This window comes from Lipotes vexillifer, unplaced genomic scaffold (assembly GCF_000442215.2).
Source record: "Lipotes vexillifer unplaced genomic scaffold, Lipotes_vexillifer_v1.1 scaffold534, whole genome shotgun sequence".
NCBI classification, from domain to species: Eukaryota; Metazoa; Chordata; class Mammalia; order Artiodactyla; family Lipotidae; genus Lipotes; species Lipotes vexillifer.
The window spans coordinates 2,831,743-2,857,569 of record NW_006787833.1 but is presented as its reverse complement, the minus strand read 5'-3'; the positions used below and the strand labels follow the sequence as shown (position 1 = coordinate 2,857,569).

The window sequence follows — 25,827 nt, the reverse complement described above, 5'->3', positions numbered from 1 at the left end:
GCTTTTCGTCACAAGGCAGCCAGAGAAAATATTGATCCAACAGACATTTGTTTCTCAGGATTAACCTCGTACTTCTCCTTTGTCCCACACAGCGAGAAATTTAGAACATTTACGGTTAATCGTAGCTCCACTTTGTGGAGCATAAATGCAATTTAGGGAAGAGATTAAATGAGTTGTAATGGCTAAACCTCAACTCACGTGCCTGGAAGTAAAGGAATGTGAAGCCATTGCAGAGTTTCCCCGTAACACTGTGAAGGGGACTGCGATCTTTCTTCTATAATTGAGTTATAATTTTAAGACATTATATCGATTTTTAAAAAAATCATATAAACTAGCTCTTAAGATTTCAAAAGATATGCTCAGTGTCCAAAATTTGGAAAATAGGCAGACAAGCCTGGGTTTATTCACATGGCAGCAGCAGCTTTTGGAGAGGATGAGAGTGGATCCTGAAAAAGAGGATACGGTTCTGCTTCCAGTAATGGTGGAATCAACTCTTCCACAGAAAACAACTGTCAACTTCAAATAAAACCCAAAAACAACCACTGAAGGCTTGGTGAGTGACCAAAAAGCAGGTCAAACCTGGAGCCTAGTATCCACATTTGGGACAGAAGTGGCAACAGCTGAGTTTCGTACTTGTATAGCCTTTAGCCTAAAGTCAGATGGTTCCTTTGGGGTGGGGAGGGAAGAGTAGCAAAACCTTGAATAGAAACCGGCAGTCTTTCTGCGCTAAAGAACCCTAGGACAGAGGCAGGGAAACCACGTCAGCTAGAAAATGAGGGGGAGAAATCTGGGAAAGGAGAACAGGAGAGAGGGGAGCCTCAAATTTTTGGCATAAACTTTGCGCACATCTCTGGGCTGACCTTTAAACTCTCCCTGCACAGCTAGACTTCTTGCAGCCCCGCTGAGGCTAAAAGAACTCAACAGAAAGTTTAGCTGTTACTCATAATTTATAAAAACAAAAAAATCAGTATTCTCCACCAGTGGTCCTCCAGTGGGTGAGTTGGAGTAACAGGGATATTACCTCCTACGATGGCCAAGACAGCCTTACACAGCAAAGTACTGTTTTACTGAAAACGTGAGTTTCTGCTTTACACCCATTAGGATGGCTATTATCAGGAAAATGGAAAAAGAACAAGCGCTGGTGAGGATGTAGAGAAAGTGGAAACCTTGTGCACTGCTAACCGAGAATGTAAAATGGTGCAGCTGCTGTGGAAAATTAGTGGTTCCCAGGGACTTCCCTGGCGGTCCAGTGGTTAAGACTCTGCGCTTCCACTGCAGGGGATGTGGGTTCGATCCCTGGTCAGGGAACTAAGATCCCACATGCCTCACAGCACAACAAAAAATTTTTTTTAAAAAGAAAATGAGTGGTTCCTAAAAATTAGACATAGATTTAATGTGTGATCCAGCAATTCCATTTCTGGAGATGAAAGCAGGGACGTGACAGATATTTGTACAGCCATGTTCACAGCAGGATTATTCACAGTAGTCAAAAGGTGGAAACAACCCAAATGTCCATTGACAGATGAGTGGATAAAGAAAATGTAGTAGATACATACAATAGGATATTATTCAGCCTTTAAAAGGAAGGAAACTCTGGCACATGCTACAATGTAGATCAACTTTGAGGACATTATGCTAAGTGAAATAAGCCAGACACAAAAGGACAAATATTGTATGATTCCATTTATGTGAGGTGTCTAGGGTAGTCCAATAACTTATGGTTACCAAAGGGGGAAGGGGGGTAGGGATAAATAAGGAGTTTGGGATTAACATATACACATCACTATATATGAAATAGATAATCAACAAGGACCTACTGTATAGCACAGGGAACTCTACTCAATATTCTGTAATAAGCTGTAAGGGAAAAGAATCTGAAAAAGAATATATATATATAACTGAATCACTGTGCTGTCCCCCTGAAACTAGCACAATTATACTTCAATAAAAAATTTTATAGAGATAAAAAGTAGAATGAGAATGGACTTGAGGACACAGGGAGGGGAAGGGGAAGCTGGGATGAAGTGAGAGAGTGGCATGGACATACATACACTACCAAATGTAAAATGGATAGCTAGTGGGAAGCAGCCGCATAGCACAGGGAGATCAGCTCGGTGTTTTGTGACCACCTAGAGGGGTGGGATAGGGAGGGTGGGAGGAAGGCTTAAGAGGGAGGGGCTACGGGGATAGATTTATACATAGAGCTGATCCACTTTGTTGTACAGCAGAAACTAACACGACATTGTAACGCAATTATACTCCAATAAAGATGTTAAAAAATGCAATAAATATAATATTTCACTTTCACATTTTTCAATAAAAATAATTGTAGTTTCTTGAAAAAAAAAAAAGTAGAATGCTAGTTAATGGAGGCTCGGGGGAGCTGGTCCCTTACATGGGGTGAGGATAGGGGTGTGTCCAGGGGTCGGACTGGAGGGCTGGCTTAGGTGTTTTGCCCACCCCTCTGGTGGTGTTGTGTTCAGGGGGCATGCGCAGTAAGTACCCTGTTTTTGCTCCTGGCTCTTCAAAAGTGGCGCACAGATTCTCTTCAGATTTTACATTTGGTAGTGTATACATGTCAATGCTACTCTCTCACTTCGTCCCAGCTTCCCCTTCCCCTTCCCTGTGTCCTCAAGTCCATTCTCATTCTACTTTTTATCTCTATAAGATTTTTTATTGAAGTATAGTTGATTTACAATGTGTTAGTTTCAGGTGTACAGCACAGTGATGCAGATATATAGAGATATAGAGATATAGAGATATTCTTTTTATGTATGTCCATGCCACTCTCTCACTTCATCCCAGCTTCCCCTTCCCCTCCCTGTGTCCTCAAGTCCATTCTCATTCTACTTTTTATCTCTATAAAATTTTTTATTGAAGTATAATTGTGCTAGTTTCAGGGGGACAGCACAGTGATTCAGTTATATATATATATTCTTTTTCAGATTCTTTTCCCTTACAGCTTATTACAGAATATTGAGTAGAGTTCCCTGTGCTATACAGTAGGTCCTTGTTGATTATCTATTTCATATATAGTGATGTGTATATGTTAATCCCAAACTCCTTATTTATCCCTACCCCCCTTTCCCCTTTGGTAACCATAAGTTATTTGACTACCCTAGACACCTCATATAAATGGAATCATACAATATTTGTCCTTTTTTTGTGTCTTTTTGTATCTTTTGTCCATAATTTGCCCCAACTGCACATACATGCAGTTATTTTTAGTCCCTTATAGTTTATTTGCATTTTGTTGCTTAAGGAGATGTTTGTCCAGGTGCAAGCATTGTAGCAAAGGGTCCCAGGTCCCAGCCTGTCTCGATACCATACTGCCTCTCAGTAAGTGTTGGTCAAAAGAGTGAATGATTTCTCCAGAATTAAAGGAGGTACTTGATTGCCCTTTTTTATTTGCCTTCACTACTCACATTACCACATCCTAGGTGAACCCTCTTTGGATCCACGTCTCTTAAGGGAAATTCTCATCTGCTTTAGTTCTCCTGGAAATAAAGCAGAGATCTGACCAATTTTGGACCAGTAGAGCTCTCATAGGAGTCCAGTATGACCTGACTGGGTGGCAGATACTGGATAATAAAGAGGTGATGACCTCCAAGTGAAATAAAACCAATGAGTTTTCTTTTTGCTTGTTGGATTTCCTAGGATAGCACCTTGCATAAATCCTAGCTAGCATGATGGAATTTTCAAGTTGGAAGATATCTTATAGGTGATGCATCCCAATCCCTTAATTTAATGACAAGCAGACTGAGGCTCAGATCAGCAAAGTAGTCAAACTGCCCAAAGCCACACAGCTAGTGAGTGATTCCCAGGCTGGAGGCCAGAGGAGACAAAACACTCCAAAATCTATTGGTACATCCTTTTCCTCCAAGGGAAATGCCCAGATCCATAATTTTCCCATTTTCTCTCTCTCTCTCTCTTTTTTTTTTTTTTTTTTTCTCTTGCGTTATGCGGGCCTCTCACTGTTGTGGCCTCTCCCATTTGCGGAGCACAGGCTCCGGACGCGCAGGCCCAGCGGCCATGGCTCACGGGCCCAGCCGCTCCGCGGCATGTGGGATCCTCCCGAAACGGGGCACGAACCCGCGTCTCCTGCATCGGCAGGCGGACTCCCAAGCACTGCGCCACCAGGGAAGCCCTCTCTCTCTTTTTTTTTAATAGAAAACTTGGAGCTTGAAGGAGTTATGATCCAATTGTTTCTTCTCAGATGGATGAATAACCAAGTTGGTACTTTCCATTCCTAATGGCTCAAATTACTAAGCTGTATAATAACTTCCAATTTTGGAAGGTAAATAGATAAAATGCATTTGGAGAGTTGGGATCTTTTGACACGTAAGACTTCTGAATAATTTCAGCCAACACTGGTTTGGACAAATACAAGTTGCTGTATTGTGCACTGTACCTGGGTTAGACAGATAGAGGCAACGCCAAGTTAGGCCAGTTTCAGATGACTGACCCTCAGGTACAGGACCTCAGCAGCCATTGCAGACAGCCAGCAAATAATTCCAAGGGAAAATTTAAACAAAATCACTTTGGGTAAAGACACAAGAAAATAGCAGTCCAGTGTAAGATTTTTTAAAGCTGTTGTCATATTACGTATTTAGAAATGACCTAATGGTGCCAGTAATGAGGAAGACAGACCAAGCATAAGAAGGAAGGATATTCCCTCTCCCTCTGTCTTATTCTCTCTCTTTTTCTACCTAATCTTGTTAGTGTCGTAAGGTGGCAGAGCTGGGAAGGGAGAGGCCAAGATACATTGGAGACCAGCAACAACAGTACAACGGTAGTCACGATGAGGGCTAACACTTATTGGTTGCTTACTATGGTCTAGACACTCTTCTTATTTAATTCTCTACTTAATCCTCTACCGTGTACCTGGCCTTGTGCATTCCATATATATTACATTGTGTTACCCTCACACCTAGCTGATGAGGTCAGTGTCGTTATCCTATTTTACAGCCAAGGAATTTTCCCGAAGTGAAACAACCCAAGCTTGACATGGGATCCACATCCAGCTTGTCTGACTTGGAAGCTCTTGATCTTTCCCACTTATGACACCTGCCACTGTGAAGGCCCATCAGCACCACATGCATTAGCAGACATAAATATTACAAGCATGGTGGAGGTTTTCCTCTACATTGGAAATCAGAAAATGTGAGCATTGCATCTTGGTTTCGCTTCCGATTTTCCATGTGACTGTAAGCAAGTTGCTTACTTTCTCTGTGACTCAGTTTCTTTACCTGCAAAGTGAAAATTATATCTGTCCCACTTTATCTCAAGGAATTTTAATGAGAAATTCAATAAATGATTGTGAAAGTATTATGAAGAATGTTGAACATATGTAGGCTTTGGTATGTTGTATTTACTACAAAATGCGGAAAATTTCTCCTCCTCTTTCTCCTCCTTCTTCCCAGTTTTATTGAGATGTAATTGACGTCTAGCACTGTACATCTTTTTTTTTTTTAATTTATTTAATTTATTTATTTATTTTCTCGTTGTGCTGGGTCTTCGTTGCTGCACGCGGGCTTTCTCTAGTTGCGGCGAGCAGGGGCTACTCTTGGTTGCAGTGCGTGGGCTTCTCATTGCGGTGGCTTCTCTTGTTGTGGAGCACGGGCTCTAGGCATGTGGGCTCAGTATTTGTGGCTCACAGGCTCAGTAGTTGTGGCTCACTGGCTCTAGAGCACAGGCTCAGTAGTTCTGGTGCACGGGCTTAGTTGCTCCGCGGCATGTGGGATCTTCCCGGACCAGGGCTCGAACCCATGTCCCCTGCATTGGCAGGCAGATTCTTAACCACTGCGCCACCAAGGGAGCCCTAGCACTGTACATCTTTAAGGGGTACAGCATAATGATTTGACTGACATACATCATGATATGATGATCACAAGAAGCTTAGTGAACATGCATCATCTCATACAGACAGAAAAGAAAAAATATTTTCCTTGTGATGAGAATGCTAAGGGTTTACTCTCATAACAGCTTTCATATATAATGTACAGCAGTTTTCATTATATTAATCACAGTGTACATAACAGTCCTAGTACTTAAGTATCTTACAACCGGAAGTTTGTACTTTTTCACCGTCTTTATTCAATTCCCCCTGCCCCTACCCCTCGCCTCAGGTAACCACAAATCTGATCTCTTTAAGTTTGTTTTCTGAACTATAAGTTTGTGTTTTGAAGAAATGTTGCTTCTTATTTGACATACAGGAGAGGTCTTTCTTATATACATCCTCTGTCTTGTCATCTTCATGCCCAGCTACATAAAGTGGGCAATAAATTACTCCTTATTTATTTAATTTTTTAAAAAGTCTTTATTGAATTTGTTACATTATTGCTTCTGTTTTATGTTTTGGTTTTCTTGGCCACAAGCCATGTGGGATCTTAGCTCCCCGACCAGAGATCAAACCCGCACCCCCTGCATTGGAAGGCAAAGGCTTAACTACTGGACTGCCAGGGAAGTGCCCTACCCCTTATTTATAAAAAGAGATAAACATAGAGTGTCTGGTCTAGTAGGAGCTCAATAAATATTAATTTCTTCACTTTGTTTGAATGGGCATAGGAGGCAAAGCCTGTCAGAGATTAATTATATATCAACTTGACTGAGCCATGGGTTGCCCAGATATTTGGCCAAACTCTATTCTGGGTGTTTCTGTGAGGGTTTTTAGATGAGATTCACATTTAAATCAGTAGGATGAGTAAAGCAGATTGCCCTCTTGAATGTGGGTGGGTCTTGTCTAATCAGCTGAGGCCATAAATAAAACAAAAAGACTGATCCTCCCCAGAGTAAGAGAGAATTTTTCCTGCCTTTGGACTCAAACTGAAACATCAGCTCTTCCTGGGTCTCGAGCCTGCTGGCCTTTGGACTGGCCTCTCCCATATCTGCAGATCTTCAGATCCTGGGTCTTGACCACCTCCAAAGTTACATGAGCCAGTTCCTTATCATAAACCCCCCTCTCTCTGTCTTTCCTCCCCATATGTATCTAAAAATTATTTTCATATATTTTATATGAAAAAATATATATGTATAACTGAATCACCCTGCTGTACCCCTGAAGCATCATAAATCAACTATACTTCAATTTTTAAAAAATAGTAAATAAATAAAAATTTTAAGATTAAAAGAATCTTAAATGAATATACACATCCTATTGATTCTGCTTCTCTGGAGAACCCTGACTAATACAGCCTGGTACTTACTCATCAAAAGTCATGGGGAATCTGTTTACAACATCCTAAAAATAATAATCAGCCAAGATCTTCTTATAAGCAATTAGGTTCAAAATTGAAGATCCTGAGTGTGGTGGGGAGAGAGAACTCTGCCCTAGGAATCGCTTAGTCACAGCAGAGCCCCAGCCTTGGGACTCAGGACGCATCCTTGGGGAATTCTGTACTTTCCACGACTGCGAGCTTTTTGTCCTTTCTGCCCTTGGGTGCAAAGCACTTTTTTGGCTACAAAAGGCTCCCTTATGGTCTGTCTCGCCTTCTCCACTTTGTACGTCTTTAATAAGTGTCAGTTCCACAGAAGGCAGTGGCTCTTTCTTTAAAAGTCAGAAATGATCCCCAATGGCTTGTCACCTGGCTATATTAAGAATGGCTTTTAGATGTCTGCTCCCCGTTATTCTCAGCCAGCCCAAGAAAGAACACACCGTGGCTGTCTGCCTTTGGGGGGTGCTTCCTTTCCCACATCTCCAGTGATTTATAACTCGTTTTTCCTGGTTAACCATGACCATGGCCGTGACCATGCACACAGTCCACCCTGGAAAGACTCAGCTCGTAGGGGATATGGCTATTAACGAGAAAGCCTGGCTCCCAGAGGGTTTGGCTACTGAGATGCATTTTTCTTTCTCTCTCATTTACTAGTGGAAAATACTGCCTGGGAGGAAAATAAGATAAACAGTGGCCTTTCAAATTTCCCCTAAGCTCGGGTTTATGTTTTACTTTTCCCAGATCCCAGATAAATTCTCTTCCTGGTTTCTGTTTTATGCCACTTTGGAGGACATATGTCAGGCTCTTAACACTGGTTAAAAATAGACCATTTGGATGGAAACAGAATATCATAACACAGCAGGGTTTTGCTGTTTCATTTTGTTGTTTTAATAAATGTAAGTTTAATCAAAAGAGCTAGATGAATCATCTTGGAGACTAAGTCCTCTGTTTGTCTACAGAACAGATGTAACTTCTCAGCTCTCTTCACTCATAATCATTCTGCCTGATCACCCAGAAAGGTGGGTTCGCCCTGTCTCTACCACTGCTCTCTCATGGGAAGAGTCAATTAAAGAGAACATCTATAATTGTACGGTTTTATCTCTGTTTAGGCTATGATCTTGCTTGATAGTTACTTGGGTGTATGTCTTACTTCCTCTGTCAAATTGACAACGTCCCCCAAGGTTACAGACATGTTTTTCCCACAAGACACACCACGGTCTGTAGACACATATAGGAGACCCTCAGTTAGAAATATCTGTTGGTTAAATGAATAAGTGAATGAAAATATTTTAAAAGCTATGGACACAAGAATTCTAGGGGCTGTTAGGCTCAATTATAATTAGCTGCCTGTTGCCAGCAGTTTGAGCCAGATAGTCAATGTTACGAATTGATACCAGCCAATTGGTAGGTAAAGATGTATGACCATCTTCTCTAAGACCTCTGCTCTCACACATGTTACTATTCAAAGATGAAGCAAGGCATTTCCAGTCAGCAAATTCTGAAGCCATGCTCCAGCTATGTGCTACGGTCTGTACAGATTTACACTTTCTAAAATAGGGCTCTGGGGCCTCAACAGGAAGAGGATCAATGCCCCCGGTAAGGATGACTCTTTCTAGAACTTAGGATTTTGCTAGACTGAGGCAGTGTTGTAAGAAGATACTTTATTTCCCCAGCCATCTTGTGCATTCAACCTCCTATTGACATGCTGACCTATATAAGGAATGAAGAATTTGGCTTCTGTGGAAAAACAAAGTTAAGAATGGGGTGAGAACGAACTCTTCAGGGGAAAAAAACGTCTACTAAACGTTTTCTTAAGAAATTTAGGTCATTTGAAATAATGTGCAAAAACTAGGTTTTTTTTTTTTTTTTTCATAAAAACTCAAATTTTTCCTCAGGCATCTCAGAATTTTCCATTTCTGGTCAACATCTGAAAGACAAAAGAGGAAGTGTGATCTGAGGTAATTATGGTCTGACCAGGAGCAAAACAGGCCCCAGACCTCATGAGGAAGCTCCACCAAAAGAGGAACAGGGCCCTTTGACTTAGAAAACGAACGGCCCCCCTAATTCAGAGCAGGTGCAGTCACTCTGGCCATTTGCTGACAGGCGAGACGGAGGAGAGAGAACAAAAGGCAGGGACCGCGCTGAGGCTCAGAGGCAGTCGGAGGTTCCTGTTGCTAGGGAACCACTTCCTGTGTGCTCACACACAGCTATTCACATATCACTAGAATAATCCTTCTCAGGCTTCGAAGGAAAGGAAACAGCTCTCAAAGCTCAGACGTCACAGTAACACCAGGCGAGGTCTGGCTTTTCCAGCAGGCGCTGAAGAACCAAGGATGCCAGGAGAGAACAAGAAGTGAACGGACATCTTGTTTTTATTCAAAGAGACAGAGGGCTGACCCCCTTCCCACGTTTATCTACCCCGATGTGTCAGATGCAAACAGTGACCACACACAAACAGACGTGCACACACGATTTTACTATCAGTTCCTTGAGAGCAGAGAGCACGTTTCACTCATTTTCAGATGCCTGCATTCTCCCACACGGCGCTTTGCACTCAGTTCTCCAAGTTCCTTGAATTCTATTCCTTCATTTCACAAAGAGTTACTGAGGATTTGGTTCTACACACACTATGCCGAGTGCTAGGATGGAGACAAAGATGCACAGATACCATCCTCCCCTCAAGAAGCTTCCTGGTCTTGTAAGAGTAACACGAGTGACAATTAGCTTTGGCTACAAAGGACAGTAACAAAAATAACAGTGGTGTATATGAGATAGAAGGTTTTATTTTCTGGTTCTTACACATAAAAGAAAGGTCCAGAGTTGGTATTGGGCCCCAGAGACCAATACCTCTCCTGTGTTTTATCCCCACTATCCTTAACATGTGGTTTCATCCTCGAAGTTGCCACGTGGTCCAAGATGGCCACCATGATTACCCATCACTGTTCCAAACAGGAAGGAGGAAGGGTGTGCTCTCTTGAGGGAGATTTCCGGAAGCCCCGTGGTAGTAGATGCTACACTTGAAATCTTTTTATGAACAACATTAAAGCCCCTTCCCTTATGTTATTGTTTTGGGGGTTGTGAAATCAGTCTTATTTGTATACAGTAACTTTTGTTCATTACAAAACTTGTAGCATCTCATTATGGCAAATTTGGAAAATAGATTAATTCATCCCTAATTCCAATATGTATTTAAGAACCATGAAAATTTTTATTGCATACTTATGGTGCTAGAAGCTAGGACGATAAAGGTAAACAACTACTGTGAGCATTCTGTTTCCTTTCCCTCCATTTTGTAAAGCTCTGCAAGCTATGCATCGGTTTTTGTGTTTTGTAGTTGTAATTATGGTAAATAATGTCCTCTGTTTTTCACTTCACATTAAATCAATAGCTTTTTCCCATTTCACTATATGACTAAATTTTTAATAATTTAATAATATTTAATTTATTATTAATAAATAAATATCCATTATTTATTAATTAATATATATTAATTAATAATATTAATTATTTATTAATTTAAATAATATTTAATTTAATAATATATACTCATAGTGAAAATTTAAATGTCATTAAAAAATAAAAACAACACAGTCAAAAAACAACAAGGTACCTCTACACACCTACTAGAGTGGCCAAAATCCAAAACACTGACAACACTAAGTTCTGACAAGGATGTGGACCAACATGCAATTTCATTCATTGCTGGTGGGAATACAAAATGGTACAGCTTGGAAGACAGTTCGGCGTTTTTTTTTACCAAACAAAATACACTCTTACCATAGGATTGAGCAATTGTGCATAAGGTGAATATAAGTATTGTATAAACAACTGGCAGGGGTGAGACATGTCCACACATGATTGTAAATCATGGGCCATAAGGGAGGTCTTGGTGAGATTACTTCTCGGTATGTCCTCCATTATTACATCAAGACTATAGAATTGAACTTGGACCTTCAAGCCTAGGTGTGATTTTAATAGATGAATAGATACTCTGTCAGTGGTGTGTAGGATGTTTAAGAGCAGGTGAAATCTGGATGCACAGAGACCTGTTAGGAAACTATTAAAATAGTTTGGACATGAGGGAATAATGACCCAAAATGGAGTGTAACAGCAAGACTGAAAAAGTTGAAATAGATATGAGAAACATGACACAGGAACTCAATAAGAATGATACAGAGGTTAAGTAGAAAGAAGGAATCAAACCTGGCCTTGAAGCTTGAAACCAAGGTGGATAGTGACACCATAAACAGAAATCATACCATTGGATAGAAGAACCAAGTTTTAGGGAAGTTTATTATTATTTTTGATTCTACCAGATTTAAATATAATGTCCCAATAGAGTGAAGTAGATTTAAAACACAGACACTCGGGGCTTCCCTGGTGGCACAGTGGTTAAGAATCCACCTGCCAATGCAGGGGACACAGGTTCAAGCCCTGGTCCAAGAAGATCCCACATGCCGCGGAGCAACTAAGCCCGTGTGCCACAGCTACTGAGCCTGCGCTCTAGAGCCCGCGAGCCACAACTACTGAGCCCGCGTGCCACAACTACTGAAGCCTGCGCGCCTAGAGCCCGTGCTCCGCAACAAGAGAAGCCACCGCAATAAGAAGCCCACGCACCACAACGAAGAGGAGCCCCCGCTCACCCCAACTAGAGAAAGTCCACAAGCAGCAACGAAGACCTAACGCAGCCAAAAATAAATAAATAAAATTAATTAATTAATTTAAAAAATAGAACATAGATTCTCAACTTCACCAAACTTTAAATAAAAAGGTAAAGTCTCTCATTTCTTTACTTCATCTCCATCAAAGCATGACTTTATATGCCCAGGGCAAATTCCAAGAATTCGTCCTACCCCAGCTCTCCCTTCTTACAAGAAACCAGAAGTTTAACCTTTCTAAAGGACACCCGAGCTAAGATCCCTGCTGATAAACTTGCTCAAATCAGAAGGATATAAAATCAACCCTCTCATATGGTACTGCTCAGAAATTCTTAACTCTGTCCAGAAGACATTTGGTATTTGCAGAGTTGCTGAAATGGCTAAGAGGGTAGGACTTTGGACTCAAGCAGACTTGTGTTGGGATAAATGAACTCTTTAAACTTGTGCTCCCTTATCTGCATAGTGGGAATAATATAGTACCAATTCCTTAGCGCTGTTAAGAGGATCAAATAAGAAATCCATGTAAAGCACTTAGCAAGGTCCCTAATGAATTGCAAGTACGTAATAAATGTTAGCTGGTATTATTGTTAAGTACCAGGTCGGCATGGTTACCAGATGTTTTATGTTCAATTGTTAGAAAAGAACAATTCAGATGATGTGATCATGAATATGCAAAAATCAAACATGGCAGCTGGACCACATTAACTAAGGATAAAATCAGTCGGTTGTAGGAGGTAAAGAACAGAGAAAAGTTGTAGTCACCTGAAGGGAGTGATACAATTATCCATTTTCCTGAAGCCTTTTCAAATTGTCGGAAGGAACTACATACTGTGAACCCCTTAGAGCAGGGCAGCTATGAGAAGAGTCCAGGCACAGGAAAAAATGGCAAAGCACGAACTTCTGGAAACATGGCTATTAGGGTTGAGGGTAGTAACTGGTTCCAGGTGAACAAAAAAGCAAGAAGGCAAGACTTCAGGCCCTATCTCAGTACCCAGCATAGCAGCAGGTTCCATACACCCTTGCTGAACACACAGACAGAAGAACTATGTGACCAAATGCATGGATGACCCAGTGTTCACAGTGATGGCCAAATACTAGAATTGGGTCTTTGCGAAACCCTGACTTTTTGAGTCCTTGATCTGTTCTGCTTCTATAGCTTGAAAAAAGCCAAGGGCAATTTGTCCCCTTTGTCAACTTCTCCTTGGATAGGAAAGCTGAAAATTTCCATGATTACTATACACACAGGAGTCATGCTTGATCAAAATCCATGTAAAAGGTGCCAGGCACACAGCCAGATAGGCAAATGCTCACAAAGGGGATATTACATCAGGCTTGCTGAGCATAGGCAGAAACAGAAGTCTTTGGCTGCAACCCTCTCAGTGAGAACATGGTGGTTCCTCAGTTCCCACAAAAGGATGACCCAGAGGAGAAAACTGTGGCCCCTTAGGTGACCTCGAGTCCTCCAACGTCACGTGTCACCAAAGTGTGAGCTGGAATACACTTCTAGCGTTTCAGCCGCACCCATCCATTACGTGGTTCCTTCTCCTGGGGGTACCCTGCATAGCTGCCAAATGTTTGTAATCCTCCATTCCTGAAATCATGAGAAGCTTCTGAAGAGTATAGTGTTAGCCTCTTACAAAGAAGAAACCATCACTGCGGGGAACTTCAGAGAACTGTGTGAAGATCACTGGCCGAGGTAAGTGCTCATCAGCTTGAACAGCATTCCCTCCTGTTTCTATAGCAACAGCCCCTGCATCATCTTACCTGCTCCTCAAACCACAGGCAGGATGGAGAGGGAACATCTAGAGGATGCAACCCCAGCTGATTTTTTTTTTATCACTTAAGGATGCAAGCCTGGTTTGGCCAGTCTCTGGCCAAATTTCTCGAGAGAAATTAGAACCTAGATTTTTACATGAAATTTTCCACTTTTTAAACATTGACAACCGATTGAACAAAATTTTTAAAGACTGTGGGCCAAACAAAACACATCTATAAGCTGAGTTGACCCTGTTTGTAACCTCAGCCATAAGCAGTTAAAATCAACTTGCAGGAGTTTGGAATTATTCACTGTTTCTGAATATCTGTGTAGCTCGTAGACTGAATATCAGCTCTTGGCTATAATTTGTTTGAGAAAGTTGTTCATTAACATTTTACTATCATGTTTGATTGTCTCCTTCTCCCATCATCTCTCCGTGATGAAGGATAAGGAACCAGAGGTGTTCTTTCCTAAGCTGTTTGTTTTTAACCAGGTTCAAAGCAGGGTAGATGATTATTCTTGTTCACATGGATGCAATCAGTAACTAAGCTGGACGTGTTAACCATCCCCAGTGAACAGGGAAGGACGGAGGGCTGCAGTCAGAAAAAAGGAACTTTAAGAAGCTTGGCTATGCCACCATTTTGACCAGTTAATAAGGTAGTAATCAAAGCAGCTATTTTGTATTTAGGTATTTAAAAAAAATTTTTTTTTTGAAAGGTTTTCTTTTCTGAGATTTCAACCAGGCTCAGGGATGCTTTCAAATATGTTATGATGAGTTCAGTGCAGAGATTGTCAAGGGACCTTCTCTTAGTTTGGATTCCTCGCAGGAGGTGGAGGATACACCAGGAGAGGAGTGGGGTGCAGAGATGGGAGCAGGGCAGCCAGCACTGGGCTTTATCCAGCCAGCTACTTCCGAGGGTGACTGGGGCTTGACTCCGTGGAGCAACCCTGGGAGCCGGCGTGGCTCGTGCTCCCCAGCTGTGCTCCCCAAGGGGCCAGAGAGCAGAGGTATCGGTTCATCAAGTCCCACCAGTGATCACTCGAGAGCTGCTCCTGAGGGGTCTTAGAACAGGTTCTGGAAGAGAAATCCTCAGGCAGAGGCCTGCAGGTGCCGGAAGTGGGGCAGATGTGCGCTGAAGTGGAAGGTGGGAGACAGGGCGCACCCCCAACTTCATCCGTCCCGCCTCCCCGGTCTTTGATACGGACAATCACATTTTCCCAGTATTACATAAAGTGCTGCCCAAAAGCAGCTGTAGGACAAGTCCCTTACTGTCTTTTCAACCATGTTGCTTGACCCTGTGCCCCCTTCAATATGCAAATTCGGGAACAGTGGCCGATCCACCAGGAATCACTGAAGCGTGTAGCAAAGTACGGCTGCCATGAAGCCAAGTTGAACTGGAGGTAGGGAGAGCAAGGAAACAAAGCAGCTGATGTCAGGGCCCCCGGAACCAAAAATGCCACTTCACTGAAACGTTTGCAGAGAAACATGGGTAAGGAGCAACAAAAACAACGACAACAACAATCTGAGATGTAAAACCTTCACGTTTTCTGTCCTCAGAGCCTTTGTGACAATAATCAGCTGGAATTTCTAGATGGTGCTTTTTCCACTCCGCATATCCTGAGAACAGAAGGGAAGGTACACTCCCAGGAGAGAGCTGGGTGGGCATCCAACTATGTTGCATGCAACACAAGTGCCATCTTCTTATTCACGTGCGGGGAAAGGAAGTGGGAAGTGGGAAGGGGGTAGAGAGATTCCCCCAGGATGGAAACCTTTAAAGAGCATCGCTGTACAGTTTGATTTATTTAATGCACGTGCTACTTTAATCATTGCTGCTTTTGTATATTAATGTCACCTTCCCAATTCTTTGTCCTCTAAGGGGTTCTTACGAAGACCCAATAACACATTTTAACCAAACAACAAAGTAATCAAAGAAAGTGGAATAGGGTAGAAACACATCTTGTGACACACACACACACACACACACACACACACATTAGGCAATTCTGCTCCAAGTATTACCGCACTGAAGATTTCATTCCTGGTAACTGACTGACGTTATGACCTGGATGAACGTCTGGAAAGCTCTCTGACTGCATGTCCACTATGCTAAGGGGACATAGGATCGGATGGAGAGTAGTACAAGACAAAGCTGGCGGGGTGTCTCACTGCGCACGTGCGCACAGTGTCAAAACCAACCATCAGCTGTGCAGTTGCATTTCTGCTTCTCCTCAAGTCACAGATGCCCATCAATCAACAATGCATCAGGTATACCTTGAACACAGAGGACTAAAGCAAACCCTCACTTTCTTTAAACTTGTATTTTCCCATTTACAAACAATAAGCAGTCTGTTGAATTTCCTAAATAAAAGATCTGGAAACGATTAGCTCTCTGCCCATGGGAGGAGAAAAAGCCAAGAGTGCTCTCTGGGTGATGCTGTGGAAGACGTATGACGTGGGTGGTACCATCACTTAAGAGCTCTTTGTCTAGGAGAGCACTGAGAACTTGGAAACCCGATTTCCTCCATCTGACACCTTCTCCATGCGAAAGGTAGTGAGCTGGGAGCCAACTGACATACTTTAATAGGCAGGCCAGGAAGTCTCCCATCACCGCAGACGTGAAGCCTTCCGTGGCTGGCCACCCTCTCCTGCCAGAGGCAAACAACACCCCCGGCCCCATCCACCCACCCCCAGTCACCAGAGAAACGTCTCCTTGGATTCTAGGGCAAGTCCAACTGACTCCACAGGTGAAGAAACTCCAGGCAAAAAAAAAAGACTTTTTCCTACCGACCCTGATAATGCAGAATCTGTAAGCAAATTCTAGAAACGTCTTCCTCTCTACGAATACGTGTTAGAGCCCGTGACCTCCTATCCAGGGGGGTTTTAGTTCTCAGAATAGGGAATGTGTCACCCTCAGAGGACTTTGTTCTTTTGATGAGCCTCCAGCAGCAAGCAGGTTGCTGCCATCATTGCTTCAGAAGAATGTATGTGATAGGGAACATCTAATCACTATTATTTGAAGTAGACACAGTTATAGTGGGATTCCTTAGACTAAAATAAAAGTATGGTAGCAAAGTCCCATAAAGGAATTTAAGGATAAGGACTTTGGGCTTCCCTGGTGGCGCAGTGGTTGAGAGTCCGCCTGCTGATGCAGGGGACGTGGGTTCGTGCCCCGCTCCGGGAAGATCCCACATGCCGCGGAGCGGCTGGGCCCGTGAGCCATGGCCGCTGAGCCTGCGTGTCCGGAGCCTGTCCTCTGCAACGGGAGAGGCTGCAACAGTGAGAGGCCCGTGTACCGCAAAAAAAAAAAAAATGGATAAGGACTTTGCTGAAAGCCATCTACAACCCCCAGTAGCATTTTCTCTAATAAAAGGCCTCCCAGGAATCCTCAGATTATCTGTTCCAAGTTCCAGAGAATGGAAAGAAAGTAAATTCAGGATAAAGGAGGTGTACCACGCTCCTGTTTTCTAACTTCCCTACCTGAACAATTTTCTATTCATTGGCTGGAGCCTCAGAAAGATCAGTAAGGAAGATAACTTTTTGGCGCGATCAGAATGGAGTTTGACTGAAATACAGTTGGCTGGGGCAGAAACCTCATTTGGACTGTTCTACTGTGATGTGAAAGTAAAAGCAGACATTTTGTCTGAATTATCAGAGACTCCGTCTCATTTTCGTCACCTCCCAGGGCTCTCAGCCGGAAAGCCTAACTTCTGAGTGTCCTCGGGGGCCCAGCCTCACACACACAGTAACATCACATCGCTTAAGAAGCTGCAGAGTGGAACCCTGGTCTCACTTCCCCAGGAAGGTTACAAAAAATACATATATTTTCCCCTCATCGCATCCATTTTTAGTTAAAGAACTTTAACCGTTTGGGGTTCGTTACTTTACACTTGAATAACCTACAAACCACAGGAAATGAAAATTTGACTAAGTGCAGATGACACAGACAGCCACCTCTGAAAGTGTGCTGGGGCCCACTCCACCCTAGGTGACCTTTTGCAAAAGGAGAACATTCAGATGAAATTCTTTGACAGTCATAAAATGGTTTCTCGCCTCTTATGAACAAAGTGTTGCAATCTTGGGGCCCTAACAGCACAGGGCGAATGCAAACTAAAAGCTAATAAGGATTCCACAAAGTCTTCCTGGATTTTAAACACATTTAAAATTGTTTCAGCATTCAAAAGTACTTGGCTTTGCTTCTAAAGCAATGCGTGGCAAGAGACGTGGCAAGATAGAGCCAACATTTTTAAAACACATATTACTTTATTTTGGGGGGGTGAAACATAGCCATCAGAAAGGATCCAATTAATTTTTAAAAAGAATTCTCTCAAGAAAGCATAGTTGTCCCATTGATTGGTCTCATTGCCCACAAGGGAATGAATGAATGAATAAATTAAGATATGATGGGCCACCTCTGAAAAGTTGTTCATCTCCCTCTTTCTAGAAAACTGGTACTACATAATATCTTTTCCTTTGGCTACAAATAAGATGAGCCTAAGCAAGATCTGTTGTTTTCTTCTGTCAGCTATAAACCTGAGTCTCTGTACTAAGAAAAGTAATGCTCAGTTTTAATCTTATTCAATATCAATGCCTTTTATAAGCTGTCGTATGTATGTGTGATTCTTGCCTTGTTCCAAGGGCCTTTCAGTAGAATAAAAAGAGATTAAATGAAGGCAGCTACTGCTGCTTAGAAACAAGGCATACACCCAGGTGAGAACGTGTAGACTAGTTCCTACCCTGTCCTCAGCACCTTCCAATAACTGGCTTATTAGGTCACGTTGTCAGGCTTCAAACCATGCCTTCTTGCTGACGTAGAGCTCTCCCTGGTTGGAATTACAGCCTCCTCCTTGTCACTATCAGTAGAGCATCTTTGTTTTTTTTTCTCTCTATTATATGAGCAACATCATGGCCACATCAAAAGGATCTCTTAAGTATATGGAAACCTCTTCACCATAATACCTCCTTCTCATCACCATTTTTCATGGGTCCATTACTTCATTCTTCCTTGTCTCTGTGCAGAGTGATAAGCTTAACCCCAGTTTAGCTCCCCATCCTTTTCTTTACTTTTGCCTTGAATGTTGTATCAGAAGGATATAATAATTCTTTAAAATGGCGCCTTTCAATAAAGGATGTAACCTCACTTGTAAACGGACATAATCCTTGCTCCAAAGGAACACACAGTCTGACGGAATCTTTGTTGCGTGGCCCCATAACTCAGGGCCATCCAATGCTCAGGCTGAGAAAGTGTCTAACCAGGCATTGCGGTTGTAACCAGAAATGCCCCTCTTATTTAATTGTTTGCTGATGTTTAAAATCCCTTTAACACCACCACATTGTTTTCATTCCACAGGTAGATTTGTGGTTTAAAATACCAACAGGCTGAACAAGAAGCAACACAATGATGTGAATTAACATGCACCGAGGTGTATGAGCCTGACTGCATGTCCTCCTGAAGGTAGAGAAACTGGGGGGATGAGGTAGTGGGGAGGAACCCCACTGAAGAGGTGCAGGGCACCAGAAGGGTCGGCTGGAGGTAAAGGTAAACCTCATCCATCTAATGAAACTTCCCAGCGCTGGTCTTGCCGAAATGAAGCACCAGGTGACAGCAACCCATGCTGTATCACATTAAAAGGGACTTGTTACAAATGGGCTACTCTATCTGCTCAGCTACATTACCCATAAAGTCAAGGGGGGATGCTACCTGATTCTGAGTAGGCATTAGGGTTGTCTATTACAAGCAGGTCACATTAAACAAAACCTCAAACGTACATAGATGCTGAATTATTAGAGCTCAAAGGGCAGGTAACGATGGTGGTAAAATTTAAATACACTCCCAATTAACCTGTCATTGTCCCCTGGGTGGCCCCTGCAAATATAAATTATAGACCTCAGGATAAGGTGACAGATGCCAAAGGATCAGGTCATCAGCAAAAAAATGGGCAGAACTCCAAATAGATATCACTTTGGATTCAACTTACAGTATTTGGTTTTCACTTTATAAACACACCAGCTAATGTGTCTCTCTTCACAAATGGATTTCATATCTATCCTTCCAGACCCAACTCCTATGCCACAATCTCTTGAGAGGACAGTAAGTAAAGAAACCAATCAACAGAAAGATGATTTGGGATCCTAATAAGTGTTATGGAAAAAATAAAAACGGGCAATGGATGAAGAGTGATTTCAAGGAATGACAAGGTAGCTTCTGGGACTGTACATTTCAGCTGAGAATTACCTGAAGAGAGGAGCCAGTCATGCAAAGATCTGCAAGGGGAGAGAATCAGAAGAGGCCTGAAACTAAAGCAATGTCTGTTACTGGTGAGGGTAGACACTTGGGAGGGCTGTAGAGGGAGATGCTAGAGCTGGGTAATTGCTAATTGTCTCTCCTCCATATAAATCAGAGCAGGGTGCCAACTCCCCCCCCCCACTGTGCATATTCTTTTTGTTACCATTTTTATTTTCTTAATTCTGCTCCCTGATTTTCATTAAATTACAAGAACATGACCCTCTATGAGCAGCAAACACATCTGAAGCCCTCTTCTAACCCCTCATCATATAAAACACCAAATTAAAGTCATTGGAAAATAGAAGCTGAGAGTATTAAGATTTAGCTTTCATTATTATGAGGTCCATTCAACTAATGTTTATTTTTATGACCATTACATCTCATTATCATTACCGATCATAGGCAGAAGCTAAGTTATAAACTCATGATTTGTTTCTTTCCATATTATCTTAATCGAAGTCCTATTATGGGGTAAATAGCTTTAGCAAAGCTGCATATTTAACTATACACTAACGTAAAAAAACCAGCAAATGCATCTAGATAGCATTTTCCAAGGTAATCATAAATACTCTAGTAAAAAATTACACTACTTATTTTAGTATTACTGAATTTGAAATTTCTTTATCATTATCATCATCTACTTTATTGCAAGTATTTGTTCAGCAAGAACTGAAATCAATAAAAGAAAGAAGAAGAGAAAGAAAAGAAGCTATTTTCTGCATCATGACCAGATTATCCAGATGTCGTGCCTGGAATACATCACAAGTGACATTTCTAGTCATGTTTCCAATCACTGGGAACATACAGATTTTCCTTTGCAATCTGCAGAGCTTTCGGATTCTGCGAGCCTTGCTGTCAACAATAGTGGCCCAGAAAAGGAGGCGCTGCCCTGAATGGACTCTACCTGCTGCCATCTTCCGTTCCAACCCGAGGCATTGTGGTTCTTTTGGGGATCCCTCTTCTTCCTGAATTCCAGTCCCACAGACCAGAAAAACAGGGAGAAAAGAAAAACAATGCATTAATTTACGGCAACACTTTTTGCAAACCAACTAATTAATATGAGATGAAGCTCTGAAAAAACTAGACCGCGCCCTTATGAACTGAGGCTTCAGAGAAGCAACAAATTCAACAACAGCTATTAAGCAGAATAACTATGTGGCTACTGGGTTACAAACTCCATGGTGCCATTGACGTGGAAGCGTCTGACTGTTGCCCCTGCAATTGTACAACCCAGATGCTCTCTGTGACTAATACATTTGGGGACATCAGTTACTTAAACACAGTGGGGTGGGTTTCTCTGCGGGAGAACATTTCTGCAAGTACATATGATGCAACGAAGAGAATTATGTTTTCTTTTTCACAATTGAAAAGGCTGATTTCGTGTGCCTTACTGAATTCTATCCCGGCTCACAGTTATTTTTATCTCTGGGAAGGTGAGCAACCTCATTCTCTGAGTTCTGGTATGACATTCTTTAATGACAATGTTGACTCCTATAGCATTGGTCAAAGTAGGTCCAGCTAGGAGCGGGGGGTGGGGAGGTGTAAATTAAGAGGAATGTCTACATGGGGCTTTTCTAGTTTTGTCTGCAAGGTGATTTTATGCTGATACCTTTACTTATTTTTTTTCTTCTTTGAACAAATATTCGTTGAGTTCCCGTATGAACTAAATCTGGGGGACCTTAATCTTTAGGAAAGATTCCTTCTAACATCTCATGAATGCATTATACTGTAGGTAGTTCCCTACTCAGCTTCCTCCCTAGGCTGGCACCCTTTCTGCACATACTTTGTTCTTCCTAAGAATTTAGCGCAATGGAAGATGTTCTGGGCCAAAATAAAGCATATGGGTGTAGGGTTCCATAAATGATAATGACTCTCTAACCAGAGTGGAACAATGGAACTCAAAAACTGACATTATTTATCATAGGAGCCATGCCCAATTTGTTTTAAGTGTGCAGCTCCTAGGTAATATCTCATCTGGCTGAGAAACCACCAGACTCTCAAGCTTGGTTAGTAAGATAAATAAATATCCTTTTTAATTCATAAAGATTAGTTTCATTAAATCACCATCAGTATCAACTCAGAAAGGAATTGATTTCACCTGTGTTTTGGGGAACAAATTTTTTTCAGAGATCAAAAATCATCTTCAAATGTTTACCACCAGGGACCGGTTTCAAAAATTTTTCCTACTTTTAAAACCCATGAAATTGTATTGACACAGGCAATTTGGTCAAACAGGCCTTCGGTCCCATTATCTAGATTTTATACATTACAAGAAATTTTAATGACAATTGCTTCCACAATTACATTTCTAAAACGATGTGAATTAACATATACCAAGGACATGTAAATGATAGAAAAGCCCCATTACACAGCAACTAAACGCAGCAAATAATTTCTTGTTTCACAAGGCCCAATAGAACAGTATAGAATAAAAACGTGAGGAGTTATTTTATAATATAGCCACAGGGAAAGTCTCTCAACACACCAAAATAATCTAAATAAAGTTGTTTCATGGATGAAAGGATTCTCCTTTGAGCCAATAGGACTGTTTGCTTTTTTCATTGCTCTGAATTCCAGAACTGTGAAATAACTCAGCCCTTTAACTTTCTTCCAAGCATATTTATTACTTCATTTTAAGTTTCCCCTCCCCCAGTCTTCTCATTAATTAGTGAAAATTGCAAAGCCCTGGAAGGATCTGCAGATGGAAGGATATTTGGAATCTGTCTGGCCAGAGAGCTCTCAGCATAGAATAAACAAGCATCTGTCTTCAATAGTATAAACTATGTTCTATTTAGAGAAAAAAAGCTGAGCTCCGTAGATTCTTGAGTTTCTTCTCTTCAGTGCAAGTCTGTGATTTGCTGAATTTGTTCTTACTGGCTTTTTCCCAGCAAAGCTAGAATAAAATGACAACAGTCCAACTGTAGTAGACATCTGTTGATGTTGCTGCCTGGCATTCACTCACACTTTCTAATAAGTGTGTCCTGATTTCCTCTTTAAAGTCATCCTTTACCCCTCCTAATGAATTGTGGTTCCTATGAAACCACCTCAGTACACACACACACACACACACACACACACACACACACACACACACAAAACCTCCCTCCTCACCGCTCCAGGGGTGGTCACATGACCCGGGGCTGCGCCGATCAGTTTGCTGCATTTCCCTGTGATTGGTGCAGAGTGGTCATATGTGACCCAATCTGGGCTAATGAGAGATTTTCTCTGCGTTTCCAGGAATAGGCTTCTATTCTTAGCCACTGGTCCCAAATCCTGAGACAACTGTGGAGTGAGGGTTGGGCTGCTGCTGTCACATGCAGCTGGGACAGAAGCCCACACAAAGGCAGAGCCAAGAGATGGACTGATACTGAGTCCTGATGATATCATTAGAGCCCCTGATCCAGCCATGCCTGAAGCGAGCTTAACCATGGACTTTTTGGCCTAAGTGAGCAATTATATTTCTTTTTCTTTTTAAAAATACAGCCAGGACTTCCCTGGTGGTCCAGTGGTTAAGAATCCGTGCTTCCAGGGCAGGGAGCATGAGTTTGATCCCTGGTTTGGGAACTAAGATCCCACATGCTGCGTGGTGCAAAAAAGAAAAGAAAAGAAAAGAAAAAATACAGCCAGGGTTCAAATCCTGCTCTGCCGTGTAGGAACTCTGTGAGCCTCAGTTTCCTTATCAATGCTAATAAATGTAATAGTTTATGTTTTTGTGGGGTTGCTGTGAAGATCAAATGAGGTGATGGATATAAGAATACCACATGACTCACTATTAATATGAGATGGGGCGGCTCCTGTCTGCCCAGCCAGCAGCCACCCACCCACTTCTGGTAAAAGCTGCTATCCCCTGGCCACAGGGTTAACCCAGGCAAGAGGATATAACCTAATTCAGGCTAGTTAGAGTGAGGAGGTTGGGACGTTTCAGTTTGGTTGGTGGATGTCCTACAGTCTTCAACCCCTCAGGATGGAGCCCCAGAGCTAGCGATAGTCACATCACATGAGATAGCTCAAGAGAATGAACCCAGTATGTGGTGAGATGCAAAGGCAAAAGGAAGAGAAAGGCTCTGATACCATGTGTCCCAGAGTCCTGCAACTTGTCTTTACTCAGTTGTTGTTTATTGTTTATTTCCCCATTCCTCTGCCAACTGCCTGATAGCTTAGGTTGCCCCCTAACTTCTTCCAGCTCAGGGAATGCCCTTCGGATAACTGTAGATGCAGGGGAGCCCAGAAAGATGGGAGGAGTCATCTTAACCACTTCAAAATCTCGCTCCCGGGCTTCCCTGGTGGCGCGGTGGTTGGGAGTCCACCTGCTGATGCAGGGGACGCGGGTTCGTGTCCCGGTCCAGGAGGATCCCACATGCCGCGGAGCGGCTGGGCCTGTGAGCCATGGCCGCTGAGGCTGCGCGTCCGGAGCCTGCGCTCCACAACGGGAGAGGCCACGGCAGTGAGAGGCCCGCGTACCGAAAAAAAAAAAGTAAAAAAAAAAAAAAAAAAAAAAAAATCTCGCTCCCGCCACCACTGGGTCCATGGAGAATATTCCTCATGAGTAAAACCTGCAATTCACTAAGCTACCCAAGATCAGGGATACTGGGACCTTGACCAGAAATTTGCTTTATTCCCTGTCTGCATGGCGCCAGAAAGTCCTAGGTGCTTTTCCCAGTCTGCTTGTTGGGAACCTAAGTAGCTACAGCAGAAGAGGAGGTGTATTGGATCGCATGCTTTTGTAAAGCTGTAGTTCTCGAACTTTGATGTGTATGCAATCACCTGGAGAGTGTGGCACAAATACAGAGGGTCCAACCCCTTCCCACTTCAACATCCCTAGGCCTCTGGATTCTTTATTAGCGCTTCCAGTGATGCTGATACACAGTCAAGCTTGAGAATAACTGTTTTAAAGGATAAAAACCTGGTCTGGTACTCAGACAGTATCACCAGGGTCCTCTCTTTTTCTCAGTCTCTCTGTTTTTCTGTCTGTGTGTCACTTCCCAGGCTCCTCCTTCATTGCACAGACAGGAGCTCTGGGGCCACATCCTTTCAGCTCATGTTTCAAAGGGGGACGGGGACAAGAAGAGTTTCAGGCCCTGCATTCATAATGCAGTCAGCCCTCCGCATCAGTGGATTCAACCAACTGCAGATCGAATTTCAGAAACCTTTTTATATAAGGGACTAGAGCATCTGTGGTGATCAGGAGGGTCCTGGAACCAATCGCCCTGTGGATACTGAGGGACGACTGTGTAGAGTTCTAAGGGAAGCTTCCTATTGCTCTATCTTGGGTCACGTGCACATGCCTGTCAGGGAATGGGGACCCTGATCTTCCAGACCTACATCACTGCCCATCCCGTGAGCCACTGGAGGGATGGGGTGCTGCAGTTGGAAGCCTCACTAGAACCTCAGAGAATGGGGAAGGTGCAGTTCCCCAAGGGAAGGAAGGATGCTGGTTACACTGCTGTTCAAAATATAGACTCCAAGTAGACAATTCTCCAAAGCCACAGGACTGAAAATACCTACCGCTTATTTAGTGGCTAGCCTGTGCCAGCAGCTTCATGTACATCACATGTAACATGGGATGATATTCAAAATAGTTAACAGCCTGTATGGTACAGGCCACCAACTAATCAGATTGTGGAGGCTCCCAGAGGTCCCTGGAGTACAGGCATTAACTCTTTACTTCCTGGACCATGCAGAGTTCAGCGGTGGGGGGAGAGGCGTGATGTGGGAAATGGATGCCACTCAAGGGCTTGGGGAGCAGTTAGTTACCAGTTGGAACAAAGGTGTTTTAATATTTTAGCAGCCAAAATTTATTTATTTATTTTTATTGAGGTATAGTTGATCTACAATGTTATACCAATCTCTGCTGGACAGCAAAGTGACTCAATTTTACACATATATACATTCTTTTTTTTTTTTTTTTTTTTTTT

At 42.5% G+C, this 25,827-nt stretch overlaps 1 protein-coding gene across 1 annotated transcript in view; it reads right to left on the bottom strand.

Moving 5' to 3' along the window:
- The window catches only part of FAM107B (family with sequence similarity 107 member B), a 222,330-nt gene that overhangs the window by 113,906 nt on the left and 82,597 nt on the right, over nucleotides 1–25,827 (bottom strand). The window contains exon 2 of the mRNA XM_007460892.1: nucleotides 20,817–20,877. Coding sequence (XP_007460954.1) covers nucleotides 20,817–20,877 — 61 coding nt within the window. The remainder of the gene's footprint in view (nucleotides 1–20,816; nucleotides 20,878–25,827) is intronic.